Source organism: Amblyomma maculatum, chromosome 6 (assembly GCF_055883805.1).
Source record: "Amblyomma maculatum isolate TAMU_Amacu chromosome 6, ASM5588380v1, whole genome shotgun sequence".
Taxonomy (NCBI): domain Eukaryota; kingdom Metazoa; phylum Arthropoda; class Arachnida; order Ixodida; family Ixodidae; genus Amblyomma; species Amblyomma maculatum.
In genome coordinates, this window is record NC_139349.1 from 1399946 (window position 1) to 1426558 (window position 26613).

General features: G+C 44.9%; 2 protein-coding genes across 2 annotated transcripts in view; both read left to right on the plus strand.

Annotated features, from left to right (window-relative positions):
• Positions 1-1800: 1800 nt before the first annotated feature.
• Positions 1801-26613, plus strand: part of LOC146184939 (uncharacterized) — a 29955-nt gene continuing 5142 nt past the window's right edge. Inside the window, exons 1-8 of the mRNA XM_084605914.1 lie at positions 1801-1998; positions 5981-6008; positions 8131-8236; positions 10797-10891; positions 20380-20466; positions 21908-22056; positions 24263-24356; positions 25309-25402. Coding sequence (XP_084462040.1) covers positions 1996-1998; positions 5981-6008; positions 8131-8236; positions 10797-10891; positions 20380-20466; positions 21908-22056; positions 24263-24356; positions 25309-25402 — 656 coding nt within the window. The 5' untranslated portion in view covers positions 1801-1995. The remainder of the gene's footprint in view (positions 1999-5980; positions 6009-8130; positions 8237-10796; positions 10892-20379; positions 20467-21907; positions 22057-24262; positions 24357-25308; positions 25403-26613) is intronic.
• Positions 2014-4939, plus strand: LOC146184940 (sorting nexin-19-like). Its single transcript, XM_084605913.1, has one exon. It carries the CDS (start codon positions 2197-2199, stop codon positions 4762-4764), a length of 2568 nt encoding a protein of 855 aa, XP_084462039.1. The 5' UTR covers positions 2014-2196; the 3' UTR covers positions 4765-4939.

Genomic DNA, 26613 nt, shown 5'->3' on the forward strand with positions numbered 1-26613 from the left:
TACTTTAAGAGGGTGGGAATTCTGGCTGGTTGGTGCATGATCTGTGGCTAAAAACAGCGCTAACACGAGACGAAGCAGACGAAACAGCGTCGTGTCCCCTCTGCTTCGTCTCGTGTCAGCGCTGTTTTTTAGCCACAGAAGCGCGAGTACTTGGTTATCGAGTTCACCTACTATCCCACTACTTTCAGAATCAATAGTTTGACGTCGCCAGATTATGGGCTTCAGAAAGGGCGGTTGCCGCTATGACCAGGGCGCCGTAATCATGCGTGCGTTCACAAAACGAGATCATGTTTTCATTTCAAGGATTATTACCGCTAATTTCAGAAAACTGGCTTCGCTGTCACAGCATGTTGACATATAGAAACATTTCCGTATTTAAATGCCGGAAAGTGAAAAAAAAAAAAATGAGTGCAAACAGCTGCTCACAAGGTAGCATAAAATGAGAGACGGTCTTTGAGATGTAATTTAGCATCGGTAGTAGTCTACATACGCCCTTGGGTAGGCCAGTAGCTTTAGCATCCTTAGCGAAGACCCCCTCGAGCAGCGATGCAGCATCACAGCAAATGTTTCACAAATACACCACATAACCAAGTTTTTTTTTTTTCTCTGTTTCCCCCCTTTTTACCCCCCATATTCCAGCGCTGCTTATCCAAATATTGCAGTGCTACTAACCAAGGCACTTTCAGCGACTAGTGGCTCCAAGGCGAGCATCCAACGGCGCTGCGCAGCTTTCTTGGAATCGACGCACTTGCACATCCAGCACCAGCACAGTCGGCATCCAGCATGCTTAGGCAGCAAAAGTTCAGCAGTCGTGGCTTCACAAAATTGCTTGCTGTCAGAGTCAAACACTTCGAGATGACGGCCAAAACACTTGTTTCGAACTGCAAGCATCACAGTATCCAGCATCCAAATGGCACGGCTTGGGCCACTGCGTTTATAAAGCCTCAAAACTGCGGCCGCAGCACCCTTTAAACCACAGGCACTACACGCTTGTCTGGCTAACCAACGCCCCAACGCCAGCGTCGGCGAAGCAACGGATGTGCGTCGCCATCTTTCTGTGGTGTAAAAAAAAAAAAAAAATAGAAACAAGCAAAAAACAACTTAAAGGAAGTGACCGGCTTGGGGATGAGGACTAGATTGGCGCATTTCCACTCATGAGGGATGGTACCGCTGGCCCAACATTCTTGAAAATAATTAATGGATGCGTCGTCTAGATTCCTAAGCATTTTATTTGAAATGCGGTCAGGGCCGGCCGCCTAAGTCGTCTTGAGGCGATTGAGTTCTGCTCGGACCATCCTCCGCAAAAGTGATTGGAGTGCATCATGTTTTAAGAAGCGGCGTCCGAGCTTACCGGCGACGCTTAGCAGGCCATTATCCGCCCTCATACGAGTTGTAAAGAGAAAGGGGCAGTCGTGTCGCTAGAATGAACTTTTGTCTAACGGTACAGACTTCATTCCTTCTCTATGCAGACTTGTTGCAAATCATTTAAACACGTATCGGGTGACTCTATAAACACTATAAACACGCAGCCCGCAGCGCCCACCTTTTAGTTTCGCGGTTTCGCCATAGTTTCGCTGGTTTCGCCAGTTTCACTTACATAATAATAATAATAATAATAATATTACAGCAAAGTTGGTTTTCCCGTTTTCTTCTTACCACTTAGAATGGGGCGACACTTAAAAATATAAAGTTTATGTATTAGTTAATTAAAAGGTGTTAGTAATTTTTATTAAAATTTCATCATTTTTCGCTGATGTTGAAAATACGTTGATGCACCGGAACAGAGAGCAGCAAAAAGGCTGAATTAGCGTTATCTAAAAGAAGAAAAAAAAACTCGAGGGCATGGGCGTGTGTTATGGTTTTGGAAGCTATTAACAGAGTTAGTTTACCTATCTGTCAACGTTTATTCGTAGGCTGATAACAGGTGGCTACTCCACAAAACAACTTGCAATCGTGCGCGTCATCTGGATAACCCTGTGAGATACCGCGTGCAAAATGGTAAGCCGATAGCGCCGGTTTGATTTCCGTACATTTCTAGCAGCCAATGAGCATCGCGGATTATTGTGTTGTACAAGATGGCGTACATAGCTGTTGTCCGTTCTGTCCGATGTGCCAACTTTATTTCATTCCCGTTTTGACTGGCTAACTGCTTTTTTTGTGAAAGTATGACTGGGAACTGCCTTTATCTCGGCTGTGATGCTTTCGACACTACTAAGCTTAGTTGTACTTGCGCTAGGTCTAATGCTGTGTCATAAGTGGAACCCCTTTCTAGGAAGCGTAATATGTAGTGTTTTAGCTTTCTACGGCGTCAAAAAGGTGCTTCAGGGAAAGCTAAACAGCTTAACTGAGAAGTTTTCCAGAGCGAGCGCAGCGAAATGCCGCCTACCAAAGGACGCATTCATTCTGCCGGACAGCACCGTGCAGTTTCTGAGTCACCTGTACGGCTTGCTCGCTGGTCAGGAAGCTCCGGGCACAGATTCGCAAAGCGGCAGCACTTGCCTCGCCTTGCCTATTCGAGGGGAAGACGGCGACGAAGAGCGTCACCACATGTCGGACTGTGTCACTGCAGAGGTAAAAGCGTTCGTGGACAACATTAAGAGTCGCTACATCGACTCCTGGTACAGCGCCGTGAGCAGCGATCAAGACTTCCCCAGGGAGCTCGAGTTCATTATCGAGGACGTGTTGCGGGCTCTGTACCTGCGGCTTGGTTCCTTGGACCCGTGTGACCTCCTGGAGCAGATTGTGACCGTGGCGCACGCCCACTACAGGAAATACAAGGCGTGCATGACGGCCGTCGAGCGAACCAAGAGGGACAGCTGTGACGAGTCGTGCGACGCCCTGCGGCGCGAGGCGATCAAAAAGAGGTTCCCCCTGAAACACGTCGCCTTCGAGAGTGAAGCCTCGGAGCAGTGCTACTTGAGGGGCATTACTTCGATTCTGGTCAAACTGCTCGAGCCGCCTCACCTTCTGGCAAGCCCGGCGACGAACGCGCTTGTGATAGACATTCTGGCAAACAACGTACTTGTTCCTACCATCGACCTGTTATGCGAGCCCGAATGGCTCAGCTGGGCTGTGCTTTACCTTATTTCGATGGAGGAAGATGCAGAAGTGCTTGCCTCGAAAAGCCGCGATGCGGTGGAGCGCCGCAACGATAGTTGGAGTGGTGCTGGCGATTGTCTCTGCAGAGGAGAGCAGCCACCACAGAATGTAGGCCCGCCTGCTGCTGCAGAGACCGGCAGTAGCGACCAGTCTTCCAGTGCCGTGCAGGACCAGAGTTCTAGTCCTGCGCTGCCTTACCAGGGTTTTAGCTCATCCAGCCTAAGGTCGAGCAAAGAATCTGGGAGTGATTACCTAAGTCTCCCAGATGTCTATGTTGGCACGCAAGATAATTCGGTCAAAATCTTTGGTGCCAAAGATGTCGAAAAGGGCGTCGAAGCAGAAGTGTTTTTAGGGTCCTTAGTTTTCTCGGATATGTGCATTACACGCACAGAGTCTAGATCTGTGCCAGGCAAAGGAGTTCACACTGTCTACTGCATCAAATATGAAGTTTGTAATAACAGTGAGGTTGCAGCAGCACCTACAACTGAAGTGCGCAAAGTGTGGAGGAGGTTTCGGGAATTTCTAGAGTTGCAAGGGACTCTTGAGAGCAACCCGCAGCTGAGGAAGCATCTCAAAGGCATTCGCGGGCCCAGCCGTGGGCTAGGCAGCGTGCTGTCTGACAAGAAAAATGTCCAGGAACGGCTTATATTTTTGCAGCACTACCTCAAGCAGCTTTGTAGTAGGGAAGCAATTGTTAACAGCAAGGAGTTCCACAAGTTTCTTGACTATACAGAGGATGCAGAGGAGCAGCCGCAGCCACCGGCTGAAATGCGGCGGCAAACTTCTTCGAGCCGTTTGGACCGGGTCCTGGTGCAAGGCGTCAAGAGTACGTTGGAACTGCTCAAGACAGCCTTGCCTGGGGATGATCACAGCATTCTGAGCCCGCTGTCCCCTCTGGAAGGTAGCATGGTGCTTCTATCCGACTACTTGCCTGCCGATCTTGAGTATTCATTCACGGAAGGCAGTCGGCCTCAGCAGCTGCAGCAGTGTATGTACAACTTCCTGGACAACTTTGACCAGGCATCATCTCCCGAGTTCTCACCACCGCTTACACCAAGTTCTTTACCTTTGCCTCAGGAACATTCCCCAAGCACTGCATCGCGCAAGAGTTCCCAGGGGTCGTCAACTCCTGAAGTGCACTTCCCCCCAACTGAGCAGGACATTGTGCCCTTGTGGAGAGGCAATGCACCCCAGACACCTTTTGAGCGGGTCACAGAGTCTTTGCACCTCGACATCCCTCTGTGTGCTTCGGCAGTTGACTTTGTGGTGGACTCTCTCGAAGATGGCCATGGTTGCAAATCTGCCCAACTCGTGCTATTTGTCGAACTGCTGTTGGGTAGGACACTAGAGAGGACTCTGAGGGAGCAGTTTTCTGGGCTCTTTGACGTGGCCAATTGCACTGTTTACTTGCACAAATTGCATGAACAGTTGTGGGGTTCAGAGGTCAGGGCTGAAATGTTCACTGAGGCACAGGTTGCTCGAGGATTAACAAAATTTGTCCCCACATGGGCGCAGCTTGTGTTTGGCGTGGACAATGTGTGCCAAGCAGCGAGGACGCTCGCAAAATCCATTCAGATTCGAGATGTGAACAAATGTTTAGTTTACCAGTTAATGGACATCTTGGTCGATTCCCTGCTTGCTCAGGAAAACTGTGATGCCAGGTAGATTTGTTCACTGTTTCAATTGTTCACTATTAGTGTTACTGGCTGCCATGTTACGCCCTCTATATAGTGTGTGTTGCGAACCCTCTCTATTTATTTACTGATTACTTAGGATACCATTAGATGTTTGTTACATACACCCTGTGTGTACAATAAATTTGCTTCTCTTTGAGTGGAAACACCTGTTGCTTTGTGTACTGTTCAGTAACAAGTATGCGTTTAATTCACAGATAACTCCTTAAATGGGCAATGCATATAACAATGTAACTAGCCCCTTGAATTGTGCAGAGTGCACCAATTTAACTGCTGTCGGCTATTAAGATTAACACAAACTGTCTAAATAATTGTTCTGATTACTGGCGATTGGTGGTGAAAAAATTGAACCCGTTGGGCATGAAAAGCCATAGTTCCTGCATAAATGCTCGAAAGCCCTTGCTTTTGTGGAAGACGCAGAAGTCTGCCCTTTGTTTAGTGAGGACTTGAATACCAGTATGCATTTTTTACTCTGTAGCGAGACTTCCTCGTATGATGCTGGTCCAAGCAATGAAGATTCAACAATGCCAAACAAGCCTTTATACAGTTAGTCACTCTACTGTAGTTCAATACCACAACGCAAAAGTAAACGTTGAAGTCAGCAGAAGTTGGTTTCAACATGTGAAAACTTGTGGCATCTGGAGATTGGTGTAGCAAGCAGTAAAGTTCATTTTCCGTCGTAATGCTCCAAAGGCATAGTGGGCAAATAAAAAAACAATTAACTACCCTTTGCTTAAGTATTTCGGTCTTATTGCAGTTTGTTGCTTGCATACATCATAATAGTATTGAATTTTTGTATTGAAACAGAACTTCTAATGTTCGTTTTTTTTATATATATATAAACCAGAATTCACTATGCGTCGCTGAACATTCAAAGCAAGGAAATATAGTAGGTTCAACTGTTGCTCTCCTTTGTTTCTATGACATAGTTGCTCAGTGTAAAAAATGCTGAATTATATTGCCACCCCTAAATGGTTCAACTTGATATCTGTGAGAGTTTTGAACCAGGGTGAATTCTTTGTGTCCTTGTACTTCAGACAAATGAGAACTCGTACAGAGCTTATTTTGCACTGAGAGGTGCCATGGAAGCCCATCGTAAATTTTTGCCTTAACATGCCTCATAAGAGTGACTTGCTCCAATTAATATGTCTTTCATCACTGTGTCCTTTTTTTTTTATTTGTTTCAGTATTGTCATATGTATAGGAAGGACCTGGGTAAGTTCTTGTTCTCGATTCTTGTCAGTGGCAGAGTATTCTCATTTGCTGTTGTGGAACGACACATAGCCCTGAGGTCGTTTTTGGCATATACAGTCTTTGCCAAAGTACATGATCCAAGAGGTTTGCTTCTAAGCACTGTAGCACGGCTCCTGGCAGCAATACTGGAATATGAATGTAAGCTAGAGGAGAATGATACCGAGATTTGTCATCTACGAGATTTCGAATGCTAGAGTTGCTTTACAAGCCTCGTTACGGGCTTAGAACAAAAATCTTTGGGCCGTATACTTTTGACAAAAACTGTACATGATTCTACATACTGTGCATTGTGCTGCAACAAAGTGCATGGCTCAAGGTTGACAAGTAGAAGGGCAACAAAATTTGAAAAGTAGATTTAGCTTACTGGGGAATACTGCGCTACTTGATAGACAGAGACAAGTGAAAGACGACACACGAATGAAGCGCAGACTGCAAACTTAGGACCTTTGTCTAAAGTGGACTGTACCTTGCTTGGTAGAGAGCTCCTAGACAGGTTGATGTGTCCCTTGTTTTCACTTGGTCGTTGCTGCTTTCTTGGTAATGAAGCAAACGTCCTCTGCCACTTCACTTCCCCTAGGGATTCCGCGAGGTCGAAGAAGTTTAGCTTGTAACTTGAATTGTTTTGTTGGGCACTTATAAAGGGGCTAAGTATGCTCACGTGTAGCGTTCACCGCATGCTTTGGAGTAGGACACTCTAAAACTGTATGCAGCTGCTCTTGTTATGTTGACACTAATATTCGTCATATTCTTTGCGGAGACAACAATCCTTCGCTCAGACTCACAATGAATTTATATGCTTCTCAGTGAAGGAAGCTGGCACACTGGTATGTGGTTACAAACATTAACACACGCTAAAAAAAGTTGAGTTGGTTTGTAGGGTTTAACGTCCCAAAGTGACTTAGGCTAGAGAGATGCCGTAGTGGAGGTCTCCAGAAATTTCGACCACTTGGGGTTCTTTAAAGGTATACTGAACAGATATCCAAGAATATTGAGAAATCACCACAATTGCATTCTTAAGACACGATTACACTAGTACAGACACATAATTTGGGTTAGTTTTGAGCGGATGGCTGTATTATTGACGTTTTCTGAGTGGCTGCCTGGCCAGAGGCAGCATGCTCCCGACTGCGAGCCGGCGGGTGTGATGTCACAACTACCCTCATCAACATTATGGCCCCGCGATCCCGCCGCCGCCGCCCCCGCACCTGAAGTTGGTTGACCAGCCACACGCAGTGTCGGTTCCCCCACGTCGCGCTGTGCACAATGCTGCGAGGTGTGGAATACTGCACACGAGGGAGGTCGAGGGGGACGCGTACGGAGGGCGCATATTGCGGACAATTGTTTGCTCGCTGGGAGGGAACGATGAATTGTGCACAGGAACACGGGCAGCAAAAAAAAAAAATTAAAAAAAAGCGCGTCCATCCCTGCGCTTTGTGAGTGCTACGGGGGAAAGGAAAAATGAACAGGTGCGACCGGCCGCAATGGGGGTAGTTGTGACGTGATATCCGGTTTTGTCAGAGCTTTCACAGGAGCCCGCTAGGTGTGGTGATTTGAGAAATATTCATTAAAATGCTTACTTTCCACTCATTTCTGTTCATAAAGTGGATTGTTTTGGTCACTCCCAATGCGATATCTACCATCTGCGCTAGAAATCTCGGCGGCAATTTTTTTATTCAGTATACTTTTAATGCACACTGACATTGCATAGCACATGGACGCCAGTCCATTTCGCCTCCATCGAAACGCAGCCGCCAGCAGGTGGTTGGGTTCGAGCCCAGGTGTCAGAGTGCAAATACCTTAGGTGTGTAACTTGTAAATTCAGTGTGTTATTTTTGGCCACGTAATGAAATGTCTGATCATGCACTTTAATTACAGTGCCATGAAGCATTACTTGGGAAATATAAATACCTGGGTATGTCCATGTATGCATAAATGATGCAACAATTTTTTCTCTGGTGAATCTGCAACTTGAATTTAAGAGCAAATTTTTGTTTGCATTGCAATATTTCAAGAATGTGCCTCTTGTTGAATGTGTCGTTGCTGTGGGTTTGGCAACTACTTTATAGTGCCCATCTCTCCCTAGCCCATGATGATGCAATCTGGAGCTGTGCTTGGTCAAAGTCGCCGAAAGATGGGACCAACCATATTTTGACTGGCTCTGTTGATGATACTGTCAAAGTCTGGAAGTGGTAAGCTGGCCTCTTTAGGTCTGTTGGCCACCAGGTGCAACTTAGTGAGAGCTTTTTGCTTAGGCTCAGGCTTTCTGAGAGAATGCAAACACTGAAAATAATTTAGTAGTTGCTTGCCTCTTAAGCAGGTCCTTTGTGAAAAAGTCCTTCAACACTCTTTGAAGCAAAAGCTGTTAATGACTTGAGTGAATTTACGTTGTCTTACGAAGACAGGTGCTCCATCACAGAAGTTACTCAGCAAAAAAAGAAAGAAAGAGATAATAAGAAGTAAAGAAAAAAAAAATTAAATTGAAATGCATTAGCTTTCCTCTTTCCATTTCGCCACACTTGTGATGCAAACATGTGAAGAGCCAGTTGGACGGCCGATTGACACCCATAGTGGACAATTGGGCAAGTTGGTAATAGTTGATTTTTGGGTGGAACAGCTGAAATAAGTGAAAGACAGAAGGGAAAGGGAGCACTTATTTGTGAATCTCTTTCCCATCTTTCTTTCTTCCATTCGCACTGTTTCATGGCTCACTGTAAGTTGTTTGTGCTCGGATTGAAGGCATTGCTGTCCCAGTTGCAAAAATCACATTGATCGCCCCATTGTGATTTGCTAATAGCATTTAACAAGAAGTGTTGCAATCACTTGTTTGTTTGTTTCTTACCTACTTTGTCCTAATCCCACAACGAAAATGAATTTTCCTTCTACTGCAATGCTCCTGAGAAAGCGGTATGTCTTCTCTGTGTGTACATGCTCAGGGGTATGCTGACAATTAATTACTCCTTAGTGGAAAACTACTCCACCTTGGGGAACTTCTCAAAATATGCTGGTTTAATTTAAAGTGGAAAAAACCCTTTGTACGAGTGCTGCTGTGGCCTTTTACTTCCTTGTATGGAAGTAGTTTGAAGACTGGGACAGGATCAAGGCCTGTGGCCTTCATATAACCGACCAACCGGCTTAGATATAGTGCTCATTCTGTGCGGGCGGCTGCCATTGATAAAAGTGTGGTGCTCATTGGTGCATCACCACATTGAAGCTGTTGTTGTTGCTTGTAAGTGGATGCCAAATGCTTGGGCAAGTTTGTGGGTGTTTTTAATGAAATTCACCAAGCACGCTCAGTAGTTCAGTCGTCGATGAGTTCTGTTAGCCTCCACCTGTTGTCTAGCTCTAAATGGAGTATTGATGGAAAGCAGATTGTACATATTTCTTTTGCTCGGGCAGCCTGATGCAGTGCGGCATGTATCTTGCTTGTATCAGCTAGATGCGCAATTTGATTTCTACGAAAAGTAAATAAATAGACTTTAACGGCAACAGAAATGTGAAGAGCCACAAAAATGATTCTGTACGAGAAGAAGAATGTAAATTGTGTGTAGCAGAACGTAGAGATATATAGATGGCAGTTGTAGGGAACGCCCTCAGGTTGTAAGTTTTCCTGGTTTCTCTTCCATTGAGGGCAGCCACATCATGCCTGCTGCATAACACCACTGCTAAGCAGTGGCGCCATCATTGGCGAGACCTTGGTTTCTGGCATGACTGAAACGTTGAGTAGATACTACACATGATTCAGGCTAGGGTTAACAATAACCTCAAAACTGTGTCCCATTTGTGCGGAAATGTACACTGTTCGTTTGTGTTGGAGAGGGCTCTTATAGGGTTTTAAGTGCAAACCTTTCTCACATTGACGTGTTTGAGGTCACCTCTCAAATCAGTGGTCTATTCATAGCTTCTGCTTGTCTGATAGATTGTGCCTTATGCATTTTCTTTATCTTCTTTGCTGCATAAAAAAATTAAGGCAAGTTTGTTCTTTGCTTTTGTGTATTCAAAGCTCATGTGTGTAAAACTGTGTATCTAAAGAGGTATGGGCACAATATTTCAAAGACTAACAGAGGATGTAATCTTCAAGGGGGTTGCGCCACTCCAGCAAGAAAGTTTACATAAGATAGCCATGTTGAACCCGTTCTCCTTTTTATGTTACAATGAATGTCCAGAAAAGGCATGGTTCAAATGGATCTGCCCCCTCCCCTCCTTTTTTTCCAACTGCTTCTTCCAAGAGTGACCCGTGCAACTGGAATGGAACTTCATAAAGTGCAATTTTTGAAGTTGGTGGATGATCAGCTTCTGCATTTTCATCAGTGTGATAATTTAATGCAGAAGCTTGAAATCTGCAAAAAAAAGTATCGAAATTAGTCATTCATGTTTCAAGACAGCTTTCTGAATTCATTTTCAGGATATTGTTACACCTGGCGAAATATTTCAAGGGAAACGCGTGGAAACTTTGCTTTATGCATCTTTGCACACTCATTTAGCTAGTCTCTCTTTTTTGTTTGGCCTCGACTAGAAATCAGTGTTTACCATTTTGTGTGCTTGGCTTTGCAAACATGAGCGAAAACTTGTGAATTACGTAGGCAACATCCTTTTTGTGTTAGTATCAATGGCACTAGAATGTGTTCTCACTTATAGTTGCTCCTCATGGGCAGCGATTACCAATGCAAAGGGCACAGGTTACTTCTCACTGTGAAGAGCTGCCTTGTAGGTTTTATCACGCGCCACCCATTCTTATTTCTTTTTTTTCAGGGATGACGATGAAATTGAAAAACTGCAACTGCTGCATGTCCTTGAAGGCCATGCTCTCGGCGTTTTCTCAGTTGATGTGTCTCATGACGGAAAAGGTGAGCTTCCCAATTACTCTTTGTCGCCCACTGTCACTCCGCCTCGTCTTTCGTTCTTCTCTAATCGAATTCACAAACTGCCTAACAAATTAATTACGAGCTTTCTAAGTGTAGGGAAACATTCGAGCTGTGTAAACAAGAGAGGTCTGGGCATGATGTGCCTTTTTCTTTACCGTCACTTAGAGGACAATCGAAGCATCCCTGCCAAGGCATGCAGTACCTTTCTGAAACACAAAAATGAATTCGTTGTCACAGGTGAAGTGAGTCTCAGCCATATCTGGTTGAGGCACTCGTGAAAAGCAAAGAAAGGTTCCAAAGAAAGGTTCCGATTGCCTCTCGCGCTGCTCGGAAGTGAGGCTTGGACAGACTACAGTGGTCAGTAGCTATAATCGTTGTACAGTTAAACTTGGCTATAACGAAATTGTATAATGTCTGCAATTTTTCGTTATAGTATCCAGGTTTTCGTTCTATGCAGTTTTTGCGTGTAGACCCAAAAAGGCAGAGTCGCACTGCAGAAACAGTTGGTCAACTCAGTCTGTCAACAGCATGTTCGTGTAGTGTTGGCGACCCTGTCACATCGCCCCAACACGAACTGCGCTGAAACATGTCATTGTCTCCTACCAACAGCTGTTGCGAACTTGTTCCTCAACAGTTGCGCAACACCGTGTCACACCGCGGGAACTTGCTGCTCGTTGCGGCGCCGATGTTTGGAGCCGCCCACTTCGCTGCAATTTCGCCCAAATTCATGCGCTATACGGGGTGTTGTGAAAAATTAAATAGTGAAAGAGGCTGTACTTTAGTCTTAACTTGCTTTAAGGATGAAGGAGGGCACGTAAATGCTTGTGGGCTTTAGTTTGCTATCGTACTGAGGCACCGCTTTCATGCGCCATCTTGAGCACTGCCTTCTCGTGTACAAATCTGCTAATTGTGGACAAAATTCGAAGATTTTATCAAATGAAAATGGCCATCGAGTATAGAATCAGCTACAGTGAACTGAAATTAATGACTGCTTACGTCACAAGATGCGCATAAAATCACCACGAAGCGCCAGCGTGGCACTATCCACCGAGCAGTGCCACAAGTGGCTGACAGCAGTCGTCGGCGCTACTTGTGGGCAGAGGTGGGCATTTGACCTCAAAAAGTGCAACCTCACCTCAACCTCAATAAAAATTTCCTGACCTCACTCAACCTCAACCTCACGCTTTGAGGTTGAGGTTTGACCAGGTGACCTCACTTCAATTTTTCTGATGCCACCACCGACCTCACTCAACCTCACCTCAAACTGTGAGTTCGAGGTCGGTCGCTCGACCTCAGAAAAAATAAAAAAATAATAACAAAAAAATAAAAGGTTTTTCACTTGAGAACACTAACTATAAAACGTCATGGCACAAGTCCTGTGCGGTGACACGCCAGAATGACGACAAATTTTAAACAACATTGAATATGAAGAGGCTTACTTGTAAAGTAAAAAAATTGAAATGAACATTTGCCAGCGGGGCTACTGATTCATAGCAAGCTGACCTAATAACGGCAGTTCAAATTGGTCAGTTTCAACTCTTCAAATTTTATTTTTATTTGTTTTGATATGATGACTTTTGACCTAATTCCCGCTGTAATGCTTGTGTGTCCTTGGCACTGCTGGATGCAAACCCCCGAAGGTCTGCAGTGAAACGCCGCACATATCTGTGACCGTCAAATAGTGTTTCCTCATGACAAGCAAGTCATAATTTCTTGGTGAAGACATTTTCCTGCGATTTGAAATCGAATCGGATGATAAAATCACAAGCAATCTAATGTTTCTTCAGTGTTACGTCTCTGTTACAAAAAAGAAAAAGTAGATCGACCACTTACGTATATATGGAAGTTGTAGTACTATAACATTCTTTTATTAAATTGACTTCTGACGTGGGGCTTATCACAAGAGGCGGACAGAACAAAATGTTGCGATATGCAGAGACGCTTAGTTACAAAAAGGTAAAGCGTGCTTGACTTTTAACATTGCGCTACTTTCGATAATCCTGACGAGTGGGTTGTGCTGTATAGAACAAACGCCGTGACAAATTATTGGAAAGATTACCCTCCCTTCTATTTATAATAACTAAAGGTGAATTTGCAGCCCCAAAACATTCCTTTTATCATTGATGTAAGTTAAAGAAATAATACGTTGGATTAGGGATAATTCGCACATTACCTTGAGATGCCGAGAGAAGCTCAAAAGCTGGTTTCCTTGTCACACAGTTTCTTGTCGCAGTGAATGCATTCCAAGTTTACAATGCTTTTCGTTTCTTTTGCGTGGCTATAGTAACGGAAATGGCCTTCGATGTCTTTGTCAATTCGACAACTGCGTGTGCGCACATCGTCGTCGGTATATTTAGATTTTTTCGCTATATCAGCCATAACCACACCTTCCATAACCGCAACCATTTAATGCACCCTCGACGCCGAACGCAACAATGCGATAGACCACGAAGAAGAAGGGCAGGCCTCAGCTGGAAAGGGCGGAAACTTCCGTCATAAATTACAGCAAGTCGCCGACCACGGCATGGCTGCGTGTCTTCGCTTGAAAAAGATGGCCACGGTAAATGGCGAAGAACACAGCATGTTGTTTAGATGCTGCCTTTTTTTTTTTTTTTTTGCCGATTTCGGGCGGCTCACCGACGCCGTTTAAGGGTGACTTCCAAGCAGACGTTCCAGGAACGATTGGTGTCGATGAGAACGTGGGGCTGAGACACCAGCTTCTAGTCGTGACGAGAGAACCACGCCCACTGGGAGAATGAAGCGCAAACACTTAACCCATGCTACGGGAGTTGTTTCGTTTTTCTTCGACTGCACAATATCCGTCAAGAGAGGAAGACTAACGGGTGGTGAGCAGGGTGGCAACGCGTCTACACGGAGGAAGAGCAGAGTTTGAATACTGACTAGCGTGTCCCTCCTGCGAAACGATGAGATGCCTGCATGGTCGACAAGCGACAGTAGTCCGTGCAGCCGCCGTGGTGTTCCGAGAAGCCAGAAGGGCCTGTCTTTATATTCTTTAGACCAACAGGAATACGCCAGTCGGAGGTATAGCGCACAACCAAAAGCTAAAGAAGCAAAAAAAAAAAAAGAAAAGAATGTTGCGAGAGGAAGAATCTGAGAATTGTATCTTCTGATTTTTTTTGTCTTTTTTTTTTTCTTAGGCGGAGGAGGAAGGGTGACGATTGGCCGTACCGCAGAAAAGCGGCCGGTTGTGAGTAAACACGGGTGCACAAACGCGAGAGGGGGCACTGGTAAGTGACCACACAAAACGAATATAAGAAGTGAGGAAAAATAGGGGTGGTGCAAGTGTACTGAAAAACTAAAGAGAAGAGGACACGCAGATATTCACTCGCGCATTCACACGCTCGAGCACCGCGCACACATCTTGCTCTCTCGCCCACACTGCCACTGTCCTTGTAACTCTCGGCCCCGTTGACAGAAACGCTCTCAAAAATACCTAAAACTCACAAACTCCCAGAGGCGCGCGTATGTGCAGTGGCTTACTTTCCAAGAAATGCCGAGGGGTTCGCGGGTCCGCGCTTTGTCCGCTAGTTGAGATCGGACACCGGCTGCGGAGCCGAAAGAGCAGAAGCCAGCTTACGAACAAAAGGCGCGCCCGCCACTTTGGCTGCAAGCTGTAAAACGGAGGGGAGGCTCTCGATAAACAAACATGTAAATGAAAAAGGCGCAAGCTCATGTAGGGTATGAGAAAGGAATGACTGCAAGCAGTCGTCAGTCACCTGTCTGTTCTTCAATGATTCTTCAAGAAGGGCACATTAAATTTATCTTTTTATAAAAGGGTTAATTTAATGTCTAGTGACTAATAATAATAATAATAAAAGAGTGGATTGCACTGATACAACTACGAACTACCGTCCTATTTCTTTCTTTCGTTTTAACTCGTACCATATACAATAGCAAAAGCAGATTTTATTTACTAAAATACAGCCTTCGTGGGGTGACTTCTCGTCAAGCCATTTATCTCTCGTCTCTTCTGCATCCTTGTTCTTTCCATATGCCTCTCTGAAACCTCCTCTCTCGTGCCATCCTCTCCAAGCAATTCCTTGGTTGCTGGATCTTGCGCTTCCCTCTTTTCTACTATTCTAGCTTTTTTTTTTCCCCGAGAAGCCGACACACCCACATAGGTCTAGAAACCCTTCGAGTTTGCGCAGACTTTCTTTACTTCCCAAACTCGCTCGGCATGGTGGCGGGATCTTGTTTCACCTTCTTTCGAGTCTGCAGCCGTCGTCCGACCCCACTTGTTTGCCGCGCTGCACTTTACCCCCCCCTCCCCCCTCCTTTTTTTTTCGTGTCGAACGCAAACGCACAGACGCAACCTGTTCGTTACGTGCGCGTTGGTAGCCAAAAGAGCGTACACGACAGGCATTATGAAAGGTGTTTTGCCGGCTATTTTATCGCTGTTGGAAACAATAATTTCGACCTCACAAGCCGACCTCACTAAGTTACGACCTCACTCAACCTCAAACTCACGCATGAGGTTGAGGTCTCATTTGCTGACCTCACTTCACTCCGTGAGGTTGAGGTGTTGCCGACCTCACCTCAACCTCACCTCACTCCGTGAGGTTGAGGTCATTTTGAAGTTGAGGTTGACCTCATGAGGTTGCCCACCTCTGCTTGTGGGAAACAAGTTAAGCACTTCTGCCGAATGCACGTCTTATTCGACGCATTTTACTGAGATGGGCTTCCCTGTAAAGCGGTGACGAAAAACGAATCTTTATTACAATGTCGAGGCCGTTGACCTGTTCAGGAACCAGGACTGTCGTCCGCCGAAACCGACTACGCCTAGCGACGAGTACGGTAGGCTGGCAGCAGTACATATCGCCTGGCGCACCCGCAGGAAGTGCCGTTGCCGAAAGCTCCGTGCTTTGTGCAGGCATGCTGCTATTGCACAAGTATAGTAGGCAGTCTTTCTGATAGCAAATGTTTTCTGATACGAATGTGTACTGCATCAAACCACACAGTGCTACATATGCTGCGCAGCTCTGCAGTCTCGGCTGCGGCGACGGACAACGTGGACCATTGGCGGGCTATCCGCGGCAGCCTTCATAAGTTTTAGTGAATGAAAAGGAGAATTGAGTACAGTTTTGGCTATAGTGAGGTGTATTTGACAATTGCTTACATCGCAGCATGGATGTACAATCCCCACAAAGCACCGGTGTATGGCTGAAGCAATCTCACTCGACTGCTCATGCCCTTGGCAATGGGACGAGCGACCTCTGCGGCATGAGCGCCCGCCTGCATGCGCCGCCTGCAAGACGCCACGTGGAAAATGGTTTGCAAGGATACTTTCTGCAAAAAAAAAAAGAACACTTCTGCAAGTAGGAAACGCGCAGGAACGAGCAGTCAGCTCAAATTGAGTACTTTGGTCGGTGTGTTGTCACCCTGAAATTTGCCCGGCTAGCGAACAGACCAAACAGCGTTGATGGACACTGTTTCCTGCATGTTTTGGTTGCCCAACATTGTCACACCGAGGCAACATCGCAGCAACCTGTTTGGCTCGCCGTTGTTCATGCGGTATGACATACTGTCGAGAAACAAGTTGGTTTGGAAACTTGTTGGCAGCTTGTTTGGCGAATGTGTTCTGTTGATGTCGCTGTTGCGTTTCCGCAGTTTGACTCGGCCTTAAGGACAATGTACAACAGAAACCAGATTAATTGATTGTAAGGAAAACAACCTTGAGAGTGTTTACAATAAATGAGAATTATTCGAAGTTATAGAAGCCGTGAAATGTTTCACGATTGCGTTCGCTGATAGCACGGTGCGACTGCGGTGGCAGCCTCCATCTCCGCCGCAGCCCGCGCGATGCATCTACAAGGGAGCGGGGGAAAGGGGGCGGAGCCAGTCTGGAGGAGAGCGCGCGCGTTCCTGCCGCCGCCGAGCAAAGAGGCGCCTGTGTGTTCACGCATGTTCCTGCTTCCCTACCACTGTTGCCCCAGGCATAGCCCCAGGAAACTGACTCTGCCTGCCGGCGCGTTCCGCTGTTCCTGCTACTAGGGTGCCTCGACCTGCTATCGATGATGGGCGAGAGCCCGCGAGCAACCACATGGCAGCGATGGGCGTACGCTGCTTGCCTCGTCTTTTTTTTTTTTTTTTGTTCTGTTATTTTTTGCTGCTTCTAAAGCATGAACTATTGTAGTGCTTAATAAGGCGGAAACTTGGGCGAGTTGGAAAGCATTTGAACTCATCTTTTCTAGCACTTCTTTAACACACAAGGGACATTAGATGAAGGAGGAACACATAAGAACAGGACGGACACTAGACTCCGTATCCAGTTTAACCATGACACTGCCTGCAAGGTGAACATTGCTACAGTGAAAAATTGAAGTTGCTTGCCATTGAGCATACGTGTACTGGAAAATGACAAGCAGGTGGCAGGGTGGCCATTTGACATGGGTGGAAAAAAATGACCTCCGCAAGAACACCCCCATCAAAGAAATCAACAATAAAGGCAGGCCGTTGGAAGAACGCATATTGCAACAGGCAAATATTTCTTTTATAGCTCTGGCCTAGTGAACAGATGCGACTTATATGCAATTTGTTTTTCAAGGGCACAGGGTAAGGAACGCATATTGCAACAGGCAAATATTTCTTTTATAGCTCTGGCCTAGTGAACAGATGCGACTTATATGCAATTTGTTTTTCAAGGGCACAGGGTAAGGTAAAATTAAAAAAAAAAAAAAATCACATTTTTTTTTTTATTTTGGAATTTGAGAAGTTCATCTCTCTCTACACATATTTCACGGCCGCAGTTTTCTCAGAAAATCATATTTTGGGCTGAAAAACATTCTTTCCTAAACCAAGTAGTCAGCGACCACACCCCCTTTTCAAATACTCTCTGCATTTATCGTCAATTAAAAAAAAAAGAAAAAAAATGCCACCAGATTCCAAAGCTTGTCTGAAATCAGCGACATATAAAAAAATGGTCCGGCAACTATTTTTCCCCTTTAGCTTAGACAATTCAGACACGCTGCGCACATTTTTTTTTCTACATTTCTGCAAACATCGAGCAGCTGCGTTCCAGTGCGTTTCTGCTCTAGTAATAATATACATTGTGCCTGCATTCGTTGACATGCTCTGGGCAAAGAAAACGCTCAACAAGCATTCATTTTACGGCAACCAGTACACTCGTTGGAAAAAAGCAAATGGATGCTCGTGATGTGTTGAGATGCCAAATTCAGAACTGGCCAGTGCCTCAACATCGAAGCTTTCAAGCTTTTCTGTATGCTTCCAGGAAGAGAATGTGTTACAGAGCAGCAGCGAGTATGCCCTAATGGACATGGATGTTATTAATGGCGCAATTACACAGAATTGTGCTTGTAGACTGCGTGGTGGAAACGTTGAACTCGGGAAAATTGTGTCAAAGCGGGTAGGCGTTGCAAGTGTTTGCAGTTTGAACTGTGCAGCTCAATGAGGTAAACAAGGACATAGCAGTTGCTCAGGATGGAAGCTGGCAAAGGTGAGGCTACACTTTCGATGACAGTACAGTCTCTGCGACCAGCGTAGACTCTGGGAAAGTGCTGGATGAGGAGGTTATGTCTAAATGCTGTCCAGTATGTGGCATCAGAGGAGTGTCTAAGCAATTGCCAAGGCACCGCGGCGACAGCATCATGATGGCGAATTTGTAGTTGCAAAAGCTCTGGTACAAGAAGGCCATCAATAACTCGAGGCAAGGCCATGACAAGGGCTTTGACTGCTTTCATTGAAGGCACACTCTCTCTGAGTGAAGCCCCAGATACAATTCCTGCTGAATGGCATGCAGTCTGAAAGTAGGAGTGCACTGTTTCATTTATGCACTGCATCTATTTGTTATAGTACTATTTTCACTATGCGTTCTGGGCACTGGAGATATGTTAAGGCAACTACCATTGAGGCCGAGTTCGGCAATGAAACTGAAAACACCCTGTTCCTTTCATGAACTGTCACTTCATTTGTCCACACATGTGAGGGAGTTAGTGGTGGGACATGGATTTTACTATTACAGGTGGCATGGTGGTGATATCTTGTAAAAATATAGGCCATGTGCAAGCGAGTCCTGGAATTCATCTTCTTGCCTTGTTAACAGTCTGCCATAGTTTATTTTATTTTTTATTATTCTCTCAGAGTAGGGCTTATGGACCCTATGCAAGTGGTTCATAAAAAGATGCATTGAGCCTAGCTGCTAAGTGACATGAAATTGGGGTTGTGGTGCCAAACCAAAATCTTCCACTCGAAAATAGGGTTCTGAGGCTGACAGTTTGTGCTACTAGAGTCTGGCAGTGCAGTTGTGTGCAGTGACACTAAAAGAAGCATACTGCAGATAAAATTCTGGGTCACTTTGTTTTTTTTTTAAGGTTCAAGACAAAATGCACCATATATTCCAGTAATGTGTGGATACGACTATACTATCAGATTATATGTGAAGTCATTGTCTCTGGTGTTTGGATAAATAAAATTAGGGTGCCTCTTTCTAAGAGGAGAATGGTGAAAGCCTACTCTTCCTCTTGTATCATTTGCCTCTCACCGTTTGCCTCTTATCGGCGATTGTTGCAGTGCTACATATATGTAGTCATAACAGGTTTACAGGAAAGGGAAGGCGCAGTATCTGTTACGCTTTCTCCGGCAAGTGTGGATTTGGACGGTACACCACAGCTCCTGTCGTGTGGCGTTCCTTGGTGTGCATTCAAGTGTGGCTTTGCAGATGGCAGGAACGCTAGACAAAAACTAGTCTCGCGGAGTATGACAGATCTCGCGCACAAATCTTGTGTACGACTCTCATGCTCGGGATTTCGTTCCATGAATCTAGAAAGTCTTTCGCCTTAAAAAGCTTAACAATTTCTCACAAAAATGTTTTGTTGTTGTTTCTCGCAAAGTCAGGCAGCTGGAGATGAACGTAGACTCGGTCAGGTCTGAATAGTTATCATGAAGTGAACCTTATTGGAGCGATCGCTTACAGTAGTCAGTTACCCTCTATGTCTGTTTAAGATGCTCTGGTTAGAGCATACGAATTTGAACACCCATGTGAACATGGTAACGTGAACCTTTTTTGCAGGTTGGAGTGTTGAAAACAGGGTTTGCCCAAAAGGGTGCAATGGGGTTCGTGGGTTCTCTTACAAGCACACACACCTCTGAGAAGGCTGGGTTCTAAGCCAAAGGAAATTTCTACCTATCCTCGCCTAGCAGTCAAGCCACTAGGTCACCCCAGCTGTCTATCCCATTCCTACCGTCCCTTTGCTGCATCTCCTCAGAAAGGGGAGGCTATCTTTCTGGCTCTCCACTTCGCCACCTGTCAATTGAGGCAGGTGGCCCTGCGGATGACAGTGGCATGAAAATTGAAAAACGAGCTAATAAGAGCTAACACTGTAAAATGTTACTGAGCGCGTATTCAGTTTAACTTGCCGAAGTGATTGGTTTCATCATAGCTGCATGATGGAGTATGCCTCTTCCAATAAAAAGTTTTTATGGAACGCTTTCAGTGGCTGCCTCAAGTTCCTTGGACAGCAACATAAAGCTCTGGGACTTGGAGACTGGTGAAGAAAAGAGAAATATAGATGCTGGACCAGGTAAAAAAATGATGCACACTTTACAGTTTGCTAACAATGGCTGCACATCTAAAACCTTGCTTAAATGAATGCCTTTTGGAGATGGCTTTTTTTTTTTTTTTTTCCGGTCGTTAGTTGGAGGTGTACTTTTCAAAAAGCTGAATCAAAATTCGTTTCGACCCTTGTCATTTGTTTGATTGTGAAGTCTTTGGCAAAATAGAATTGCCAAAATGCAATACAAACTTCCACCGTGGCACAAATGCTAGCCACATCGCATGGTTGTGCTCCACAGGACTGCAGCCACAGAAACACTATACTCCCGGACAACTTTTTCTGGCTATCCAGCCAAAGCTACAAAACTAAACCGCATCAGCTCACTGCGCAGCAGAATATAGTCCCGTCGCAGAGTTCACGGATCATGCTCTGGAATATTATACCATTACAAAATTTTTAACGTTATTGTTATGTCACGATTTTACTACAAGACAAGCGTGTACAATGTTATTGTAGTGCATTTTAAAATCACTACAGTACGCCAAGCAAACGGGATGTTTATTAACCATGATTTTATGCTCTCTTAGGCCTAAAGTGATCTAAGGAAAGTCATTTCTGCATCATTGCGGCCCAAAACTATTCAAGTAAAGGTGGAACTGAAACCGAAACAGTAACTGAGGCCAGATGTGCCATAACCACATGGTGTAGTAACATCGTGGCGGAAGCTTCATCCCCGCAGCGTTGGCTGCATAGCCAGAAACCGGTGGGTTGTATCATTGACATGAGACGTAACATGGCCGAGTTCTTTTAATGCAGCAGTATATGGTGATAAGGTACTCTATCGAAATGTTTCCCGTTTGCATACGTGCCTCGTAGTGAATTGAACAGGATCTGCTGTTGGGTGAGTCTGTTCATATTGTTCGTATTGCAAAAAGGGCATGTGCATTTGAGATGGTCACAAGGGTGCCCATATGATTGTTTCGAATGTACACCCGATCACACTGGTTAGGTACTGTTCTAAAAGGTTTTGTTTGTGGTAGCCACAGCTGTCTACAGGTTTTGGAAGCATGACTAGAGAAAGGAAACTAGTGGGGTGTGTCCCATAATTGGACCAGATTTTATGCGAGCCCATTGTGTAGTTTCGTAGATATGACATAACTAGATTTTATAAAAGAGGATACTGCATACTTGCATAGACACTACTGATTAATGTACTGCGGGTTTTCAATTTCAGACCTGGCCATGCCTGCCTGGCTGCAATGATTTCATTGTGTGCATTACTCCCTCCTCACATCTGTTTCAAACACTGTGTGCCATCTTGATGCCCACTATTGATTTGTGCATGCTTTGATATTGAAGAAAGAAGCTTGCACTAAGAGCAAGCTTGAATTGTGTTTTGTGTTGCGAGGTACCTATAACATTCTCCTCTGTTTAGTTTTTTTTTAATATATATATCTCTTTTTTGCAGTTGATGCGTGGTCTGTAACATTCTCGCCTGATTCGCGATTTTTGGCATCTGGCTCCCATTCTGGCAAAATTAACCTCTACGGTGTTGAGTCCTGCAAGCTAGAGTCCTCACTCGACACCACTGGAAAGTTCACGCTCAGCATTGCCTTTGTAAGTGCTTCCCAGTGTGCCTGCATGCCTGCCTGCCGAGTAGATAGTGGAGGTTGGCTGCGTATTCTTTGTAACAGTATACTTTCAACAAAGAGACTAGGAAATGAAGCAAAAGGTACAGGCAGCACTCTTTATATCCTCTCCTTTTTGAGTACCATATTCAAGGATCCTAATCTTAACTTTTTATAACAGCCGTATTCAACGGCATGGCACCAAGTCCTTACTCCTGTATATGCAGAGCACAGAAATAGCAAATATACTGCTTTCTATTGTTTTGGCATAGTTTTCTATGTCCTGTTGCCTCTGTTTATAGTTTGCTGAGGTCTCAGTGTTGAAGGATTCAAACCTGACTTACATCATCATCATCATCAGCCTGATTATACCCACTGCAGGGCGAAGGCCTCTCCCATATTTCTCCACTTAACCCGGTTCTGTGCTAGCTGCATCCACTTGACCCCTGCGAACTTCTTAATCTCATCCGCCCACCTAACTTTCTGCCGCCCCCTGCTACGCTTTCCTTCCCTTGGAATCCAGTTTGTTACCCTCAGCGACCATCGGTTATCCTCTCTTCGCACTACATGTCCTGCCCATGTCCATTTCTTCTTCTTAATTTCTACTAGAATGTCGGTAACTTGAGTTATTTCTCTGACCCACTCTGCACGCTTTCTATCTCTTAATGTTACCCCTACCATTTTTCGTTCCATAGCCCTCTGGGTTGTCCTCAACTTAAGTAGAACTCTCTTGGTTAGCCTCCACGTTTCAGCCCCATAGGTGAGTACAGGCAAGATGCAACTGTTGTATACTTTCCTCTTTGAGCGATACCGGTAAGCTGCTAGTCATAATCTGCGAGTGCTTGCCAAATGCGCTCCATCCCAATCGTATTCTTCTTGTTATTTCCTTTTCGTGGTCCGGGTCTGCGGTTACTACCTTTCCTAAGTAGACATATTCGCCTACTACTTCCAGTATTTCGCTACCTAATGTAAACTGCTGTTCCTTCCCGAGGCTGTTGAACATTACCTTAGTCTTCTGCATATTGATTTTCAAGCCTACCTTTCTACTTTTCCTGTCTAGGTCATCAATCATTATTTGCAGTTCATCCCCCGAGTTGCTTAGCAAGGCAATGTCATCAGCAAATCGCAGATTACTGGGGTATTCTCCATCTACCCTTATCCCTAACTGCTCCCATTCCAAGTCTCTGAATACTTCCTCTAAACAAGCTGTGAATAGTACTGGGGAGATTGTGTCTCCTTGCCTAACACCTCTCTTTATGGGAATTTTGTTACTTTCTTTATGCAGAACTATGGTTGCTGTGCAGCCGCTATATATATCTTCCAGCACTTTCACGTATGGCTCGTCTACCCCCTGATTTCGCAATGCCTGCATCACCGCTGAGGTTTCAACTGAGTCAAATGCTTTTTCGGAATCAAGGAATGCTGTGTATAAGGGCTGGTTATATTCCGAGCATTTTTCTATCACCTGATTGATGGTATGGATATGATCGATAGTAGAGTACCGTTTCCGAAACCCTGCTTGATCCTTTGCTTGATTGCAGTCTAAGGTTGTCCTGATTCTATTAGCGATTACCTTAGTAAATACCTTATACGTAACAGACAGTAGGCTGATTGGTCTGTAATTTTTAAGGTCCTTAGAGTCCCCTTTCTTGTGAATGAGGATAATGTTTGCATTCTTCCATGGTTCCGGTATCGTCGATGACACCAGGCACTGCGTATACAGGGTGGCCAGGTTTTCTATCACGATATCCCCCCCGTCCTTCAGCAAATCTGTAGTTATCTGATCCTCTCCAGCTGATTTCCCCCTTTTCATAGTTTCTAGTGCTTTCTTGACCTCGTCCTTCGTCACTGGTGGAACGTCTGACTGTTTTTCCCTACCGCCAATCTCATTACAGTCCTGACTACTTTGGCTACTGTAGAGATCTGTATAGAACTCCTCGGCTACTTTGACTATCTTTTCCATATTAGTGATGACGTTGCCCGCCTTGTCCCTTATCGCATACATCTGGTTTTTGCCTATGCCCAATTTCTTCTTTACCGCTTTAAGGCTTCGCCCGTTCTTTACAGCATGCTCAATTTTCTCCATGTTATACTTACAAGTGAGGATTTACTGAAAGCAATTTTTTTTTTTTTTCGAATGTCTTTTGCCATATGTGGTGTAGCGCACGCTTTTTTAATTTTTGTTGTTATTGCAGAGCCCTGACGGAAAATACATCGCCAGCGGTGCCATTGACGGCATCATCAATGTGTTTGACATCTCCACAGGGAAGCTGGTGCACACGTTAGAAGGTGATCATCTTTCCTCTCCTTTGGCCCATAAGTGGCTTCATACATACATCAGCCAGCAGCAGGTGCTGCATTGGTTTCAGTATGTGCAATGAACTAAAGGAGAATGAGGTATTAAAACTAGCATGGCGAGTCAGTGTGTACTAGCCATGTCATATGATGGCAACTGCTGTCACCATAGCAACCAGTGGGAGCTCCATTCTCTCATTGAGTACACATGTATCCACCAGACTTTAACTCTTGCTAACTATGCTTTCTGCTTTCCAAGCATGATACTCCGTGGTGTGGCCTCGACTCTGCCATTTTACACCCCGTAGGCAGTTCTTTAGCTAAGCTAATTAAGCTTTGAAAGGCAAAATACAGGTGCCACTCTCATCGGCCAATTTTGCAAGTAAACATGCATGCGTCAATACAGATTTTTGGGCATGGATCCCAGGTCCTTGCTACTAATAACTTCACTATGACGGCAGATAATCCTTTTTGACAAGAATGTCTCGAATTGAAATTGAATGACTGGAATATTTTAAAATTTCATTTTGTAAGCAATAAATCTGGCTTTTGCTGCAGGACAAGCGTCAGCATGCACAGAAAGAGCCAAGCAATCTATTTTCACTGAGAACTGTAAATCCTCAGTGCCCCTTTAAACCTTCGGAATACTCATAATTTTATACTAAACCTTTTTGGCTTTGCTTACTCGTGTGCTGTCTGTGGCAGGTTTTATGCAAGCAAGCTCGGAATTTGGTGTCCGTAAATGACGTTCAACTTCTAGTGGGCTCTGTACATTTCAGTGGTCAGCTTGTTGTGATGTCTTTTTTTTTTTTTTTCGTCCCATTAGATTTACTTGGATGTTACACAGTTGGGGACTTGCATTTCCTTTAGGCAGCCTCTAGGCTTGTGCTGAAGATACATTATCGAAATAATGCAAAGTATACACATGGTCTCTCTCTGATTGCAGGTCATGCCATGCCTATTCGTTCGCTGACCTTCTCACCCGACTCTCAGATGCTGGTCACCGCATCCGACGATTGCCATATCAAGGTGTATGACGTGTGAGTGGCTGCTTCACTCTCGTGAACTGGTGCAGAACCAAACCTGCGTTGCTGCTTTCATTTGTCAATGCGGTGGCGCATTTTTGTGCAGTTTCCACTTGTGTGTATGTACAGCAACACATTCTGGGTTCTTTTACATCACATGCAAATTTAGCTATGGGATTGCTAAAGCGTGCCAGTGGTTTTTGCCATGCCATGTTTATGTTAGATGTAATGCATTAGCATATTATCATGGCTACTCTGCATTCCAATAACTCTAGGGAGATAAGTTGAATGCGCTTGAAGGCAGGTTGTAAGTTTTGCCACTGCTGCACTGACATTTGTTGTGAGAACAGCATTTCGCTGCAAGAGGAAGTTCGTAGTTGCTCACTCTCTGCCCTAAACAAGTTCTAAATCCGTTGGATATACCCTAAATACTGTCACTCTCATAAGTATCAGTTGCCAACTACCAGCCCGTGATTCTTTGCTCCTAATAGCAATGCCAAATTTTCTGTGCAATGTGCCCTTTAACGTTGTCGCGTTAAAAAGGTTAGTTAACATTCTGGAACCCGTGTGGGTTCCTTGTCCACAATAAAGAACCAGCCACGAAAGAAGCCGGTTATGTAGCCTTAAATAATCGGCATATTTATTTTGCATATGCCAGGTGAAGTTTTCCCTTTGTTCTGTCGACCGTATTTGGCAGCAGCTGTATTATCAGGGATTTCAAATGCAGCAGCACCAACAAACTTCTTTTGTTTGTAACGACTTGACAAGTATCTTGCAGCTGGAGTGCAACAGCACCATCTAGCCCCACGAGAGTAGCAGCTTTCAGAAATTCCTGGTAATACAGATGATGCTGAATGCGATCAACAAAATGCCCGTTAGTTAAGCTGCTTCTTTCATGGACGCTTCTTCATTGTGACCAAGGAACTTGCAAATGTTCTGAAACATAAGCAGAAGTTTTTTGACATGGTCAGTGGCCAGAATTTCATTCTAATAGACTTCATATTTAACATGCAATGGTTAGCAAACCTGCTGTTCAGTGAGAACTGTGAATGTTGAAAGAACCAAGCGGTTGTGCCTTAAACAAGATATCGGGATCTGGATCAAGAATGTATAAATGCTTGGTTTTAGACCATCACTGAGGATTTACTCTGTCCGTATTCTGCGCATTGACCGTGTACATTGTGTGTTGGGAAAAAGGCAGACGCAGAAATGCTGAGAGAGGCAAG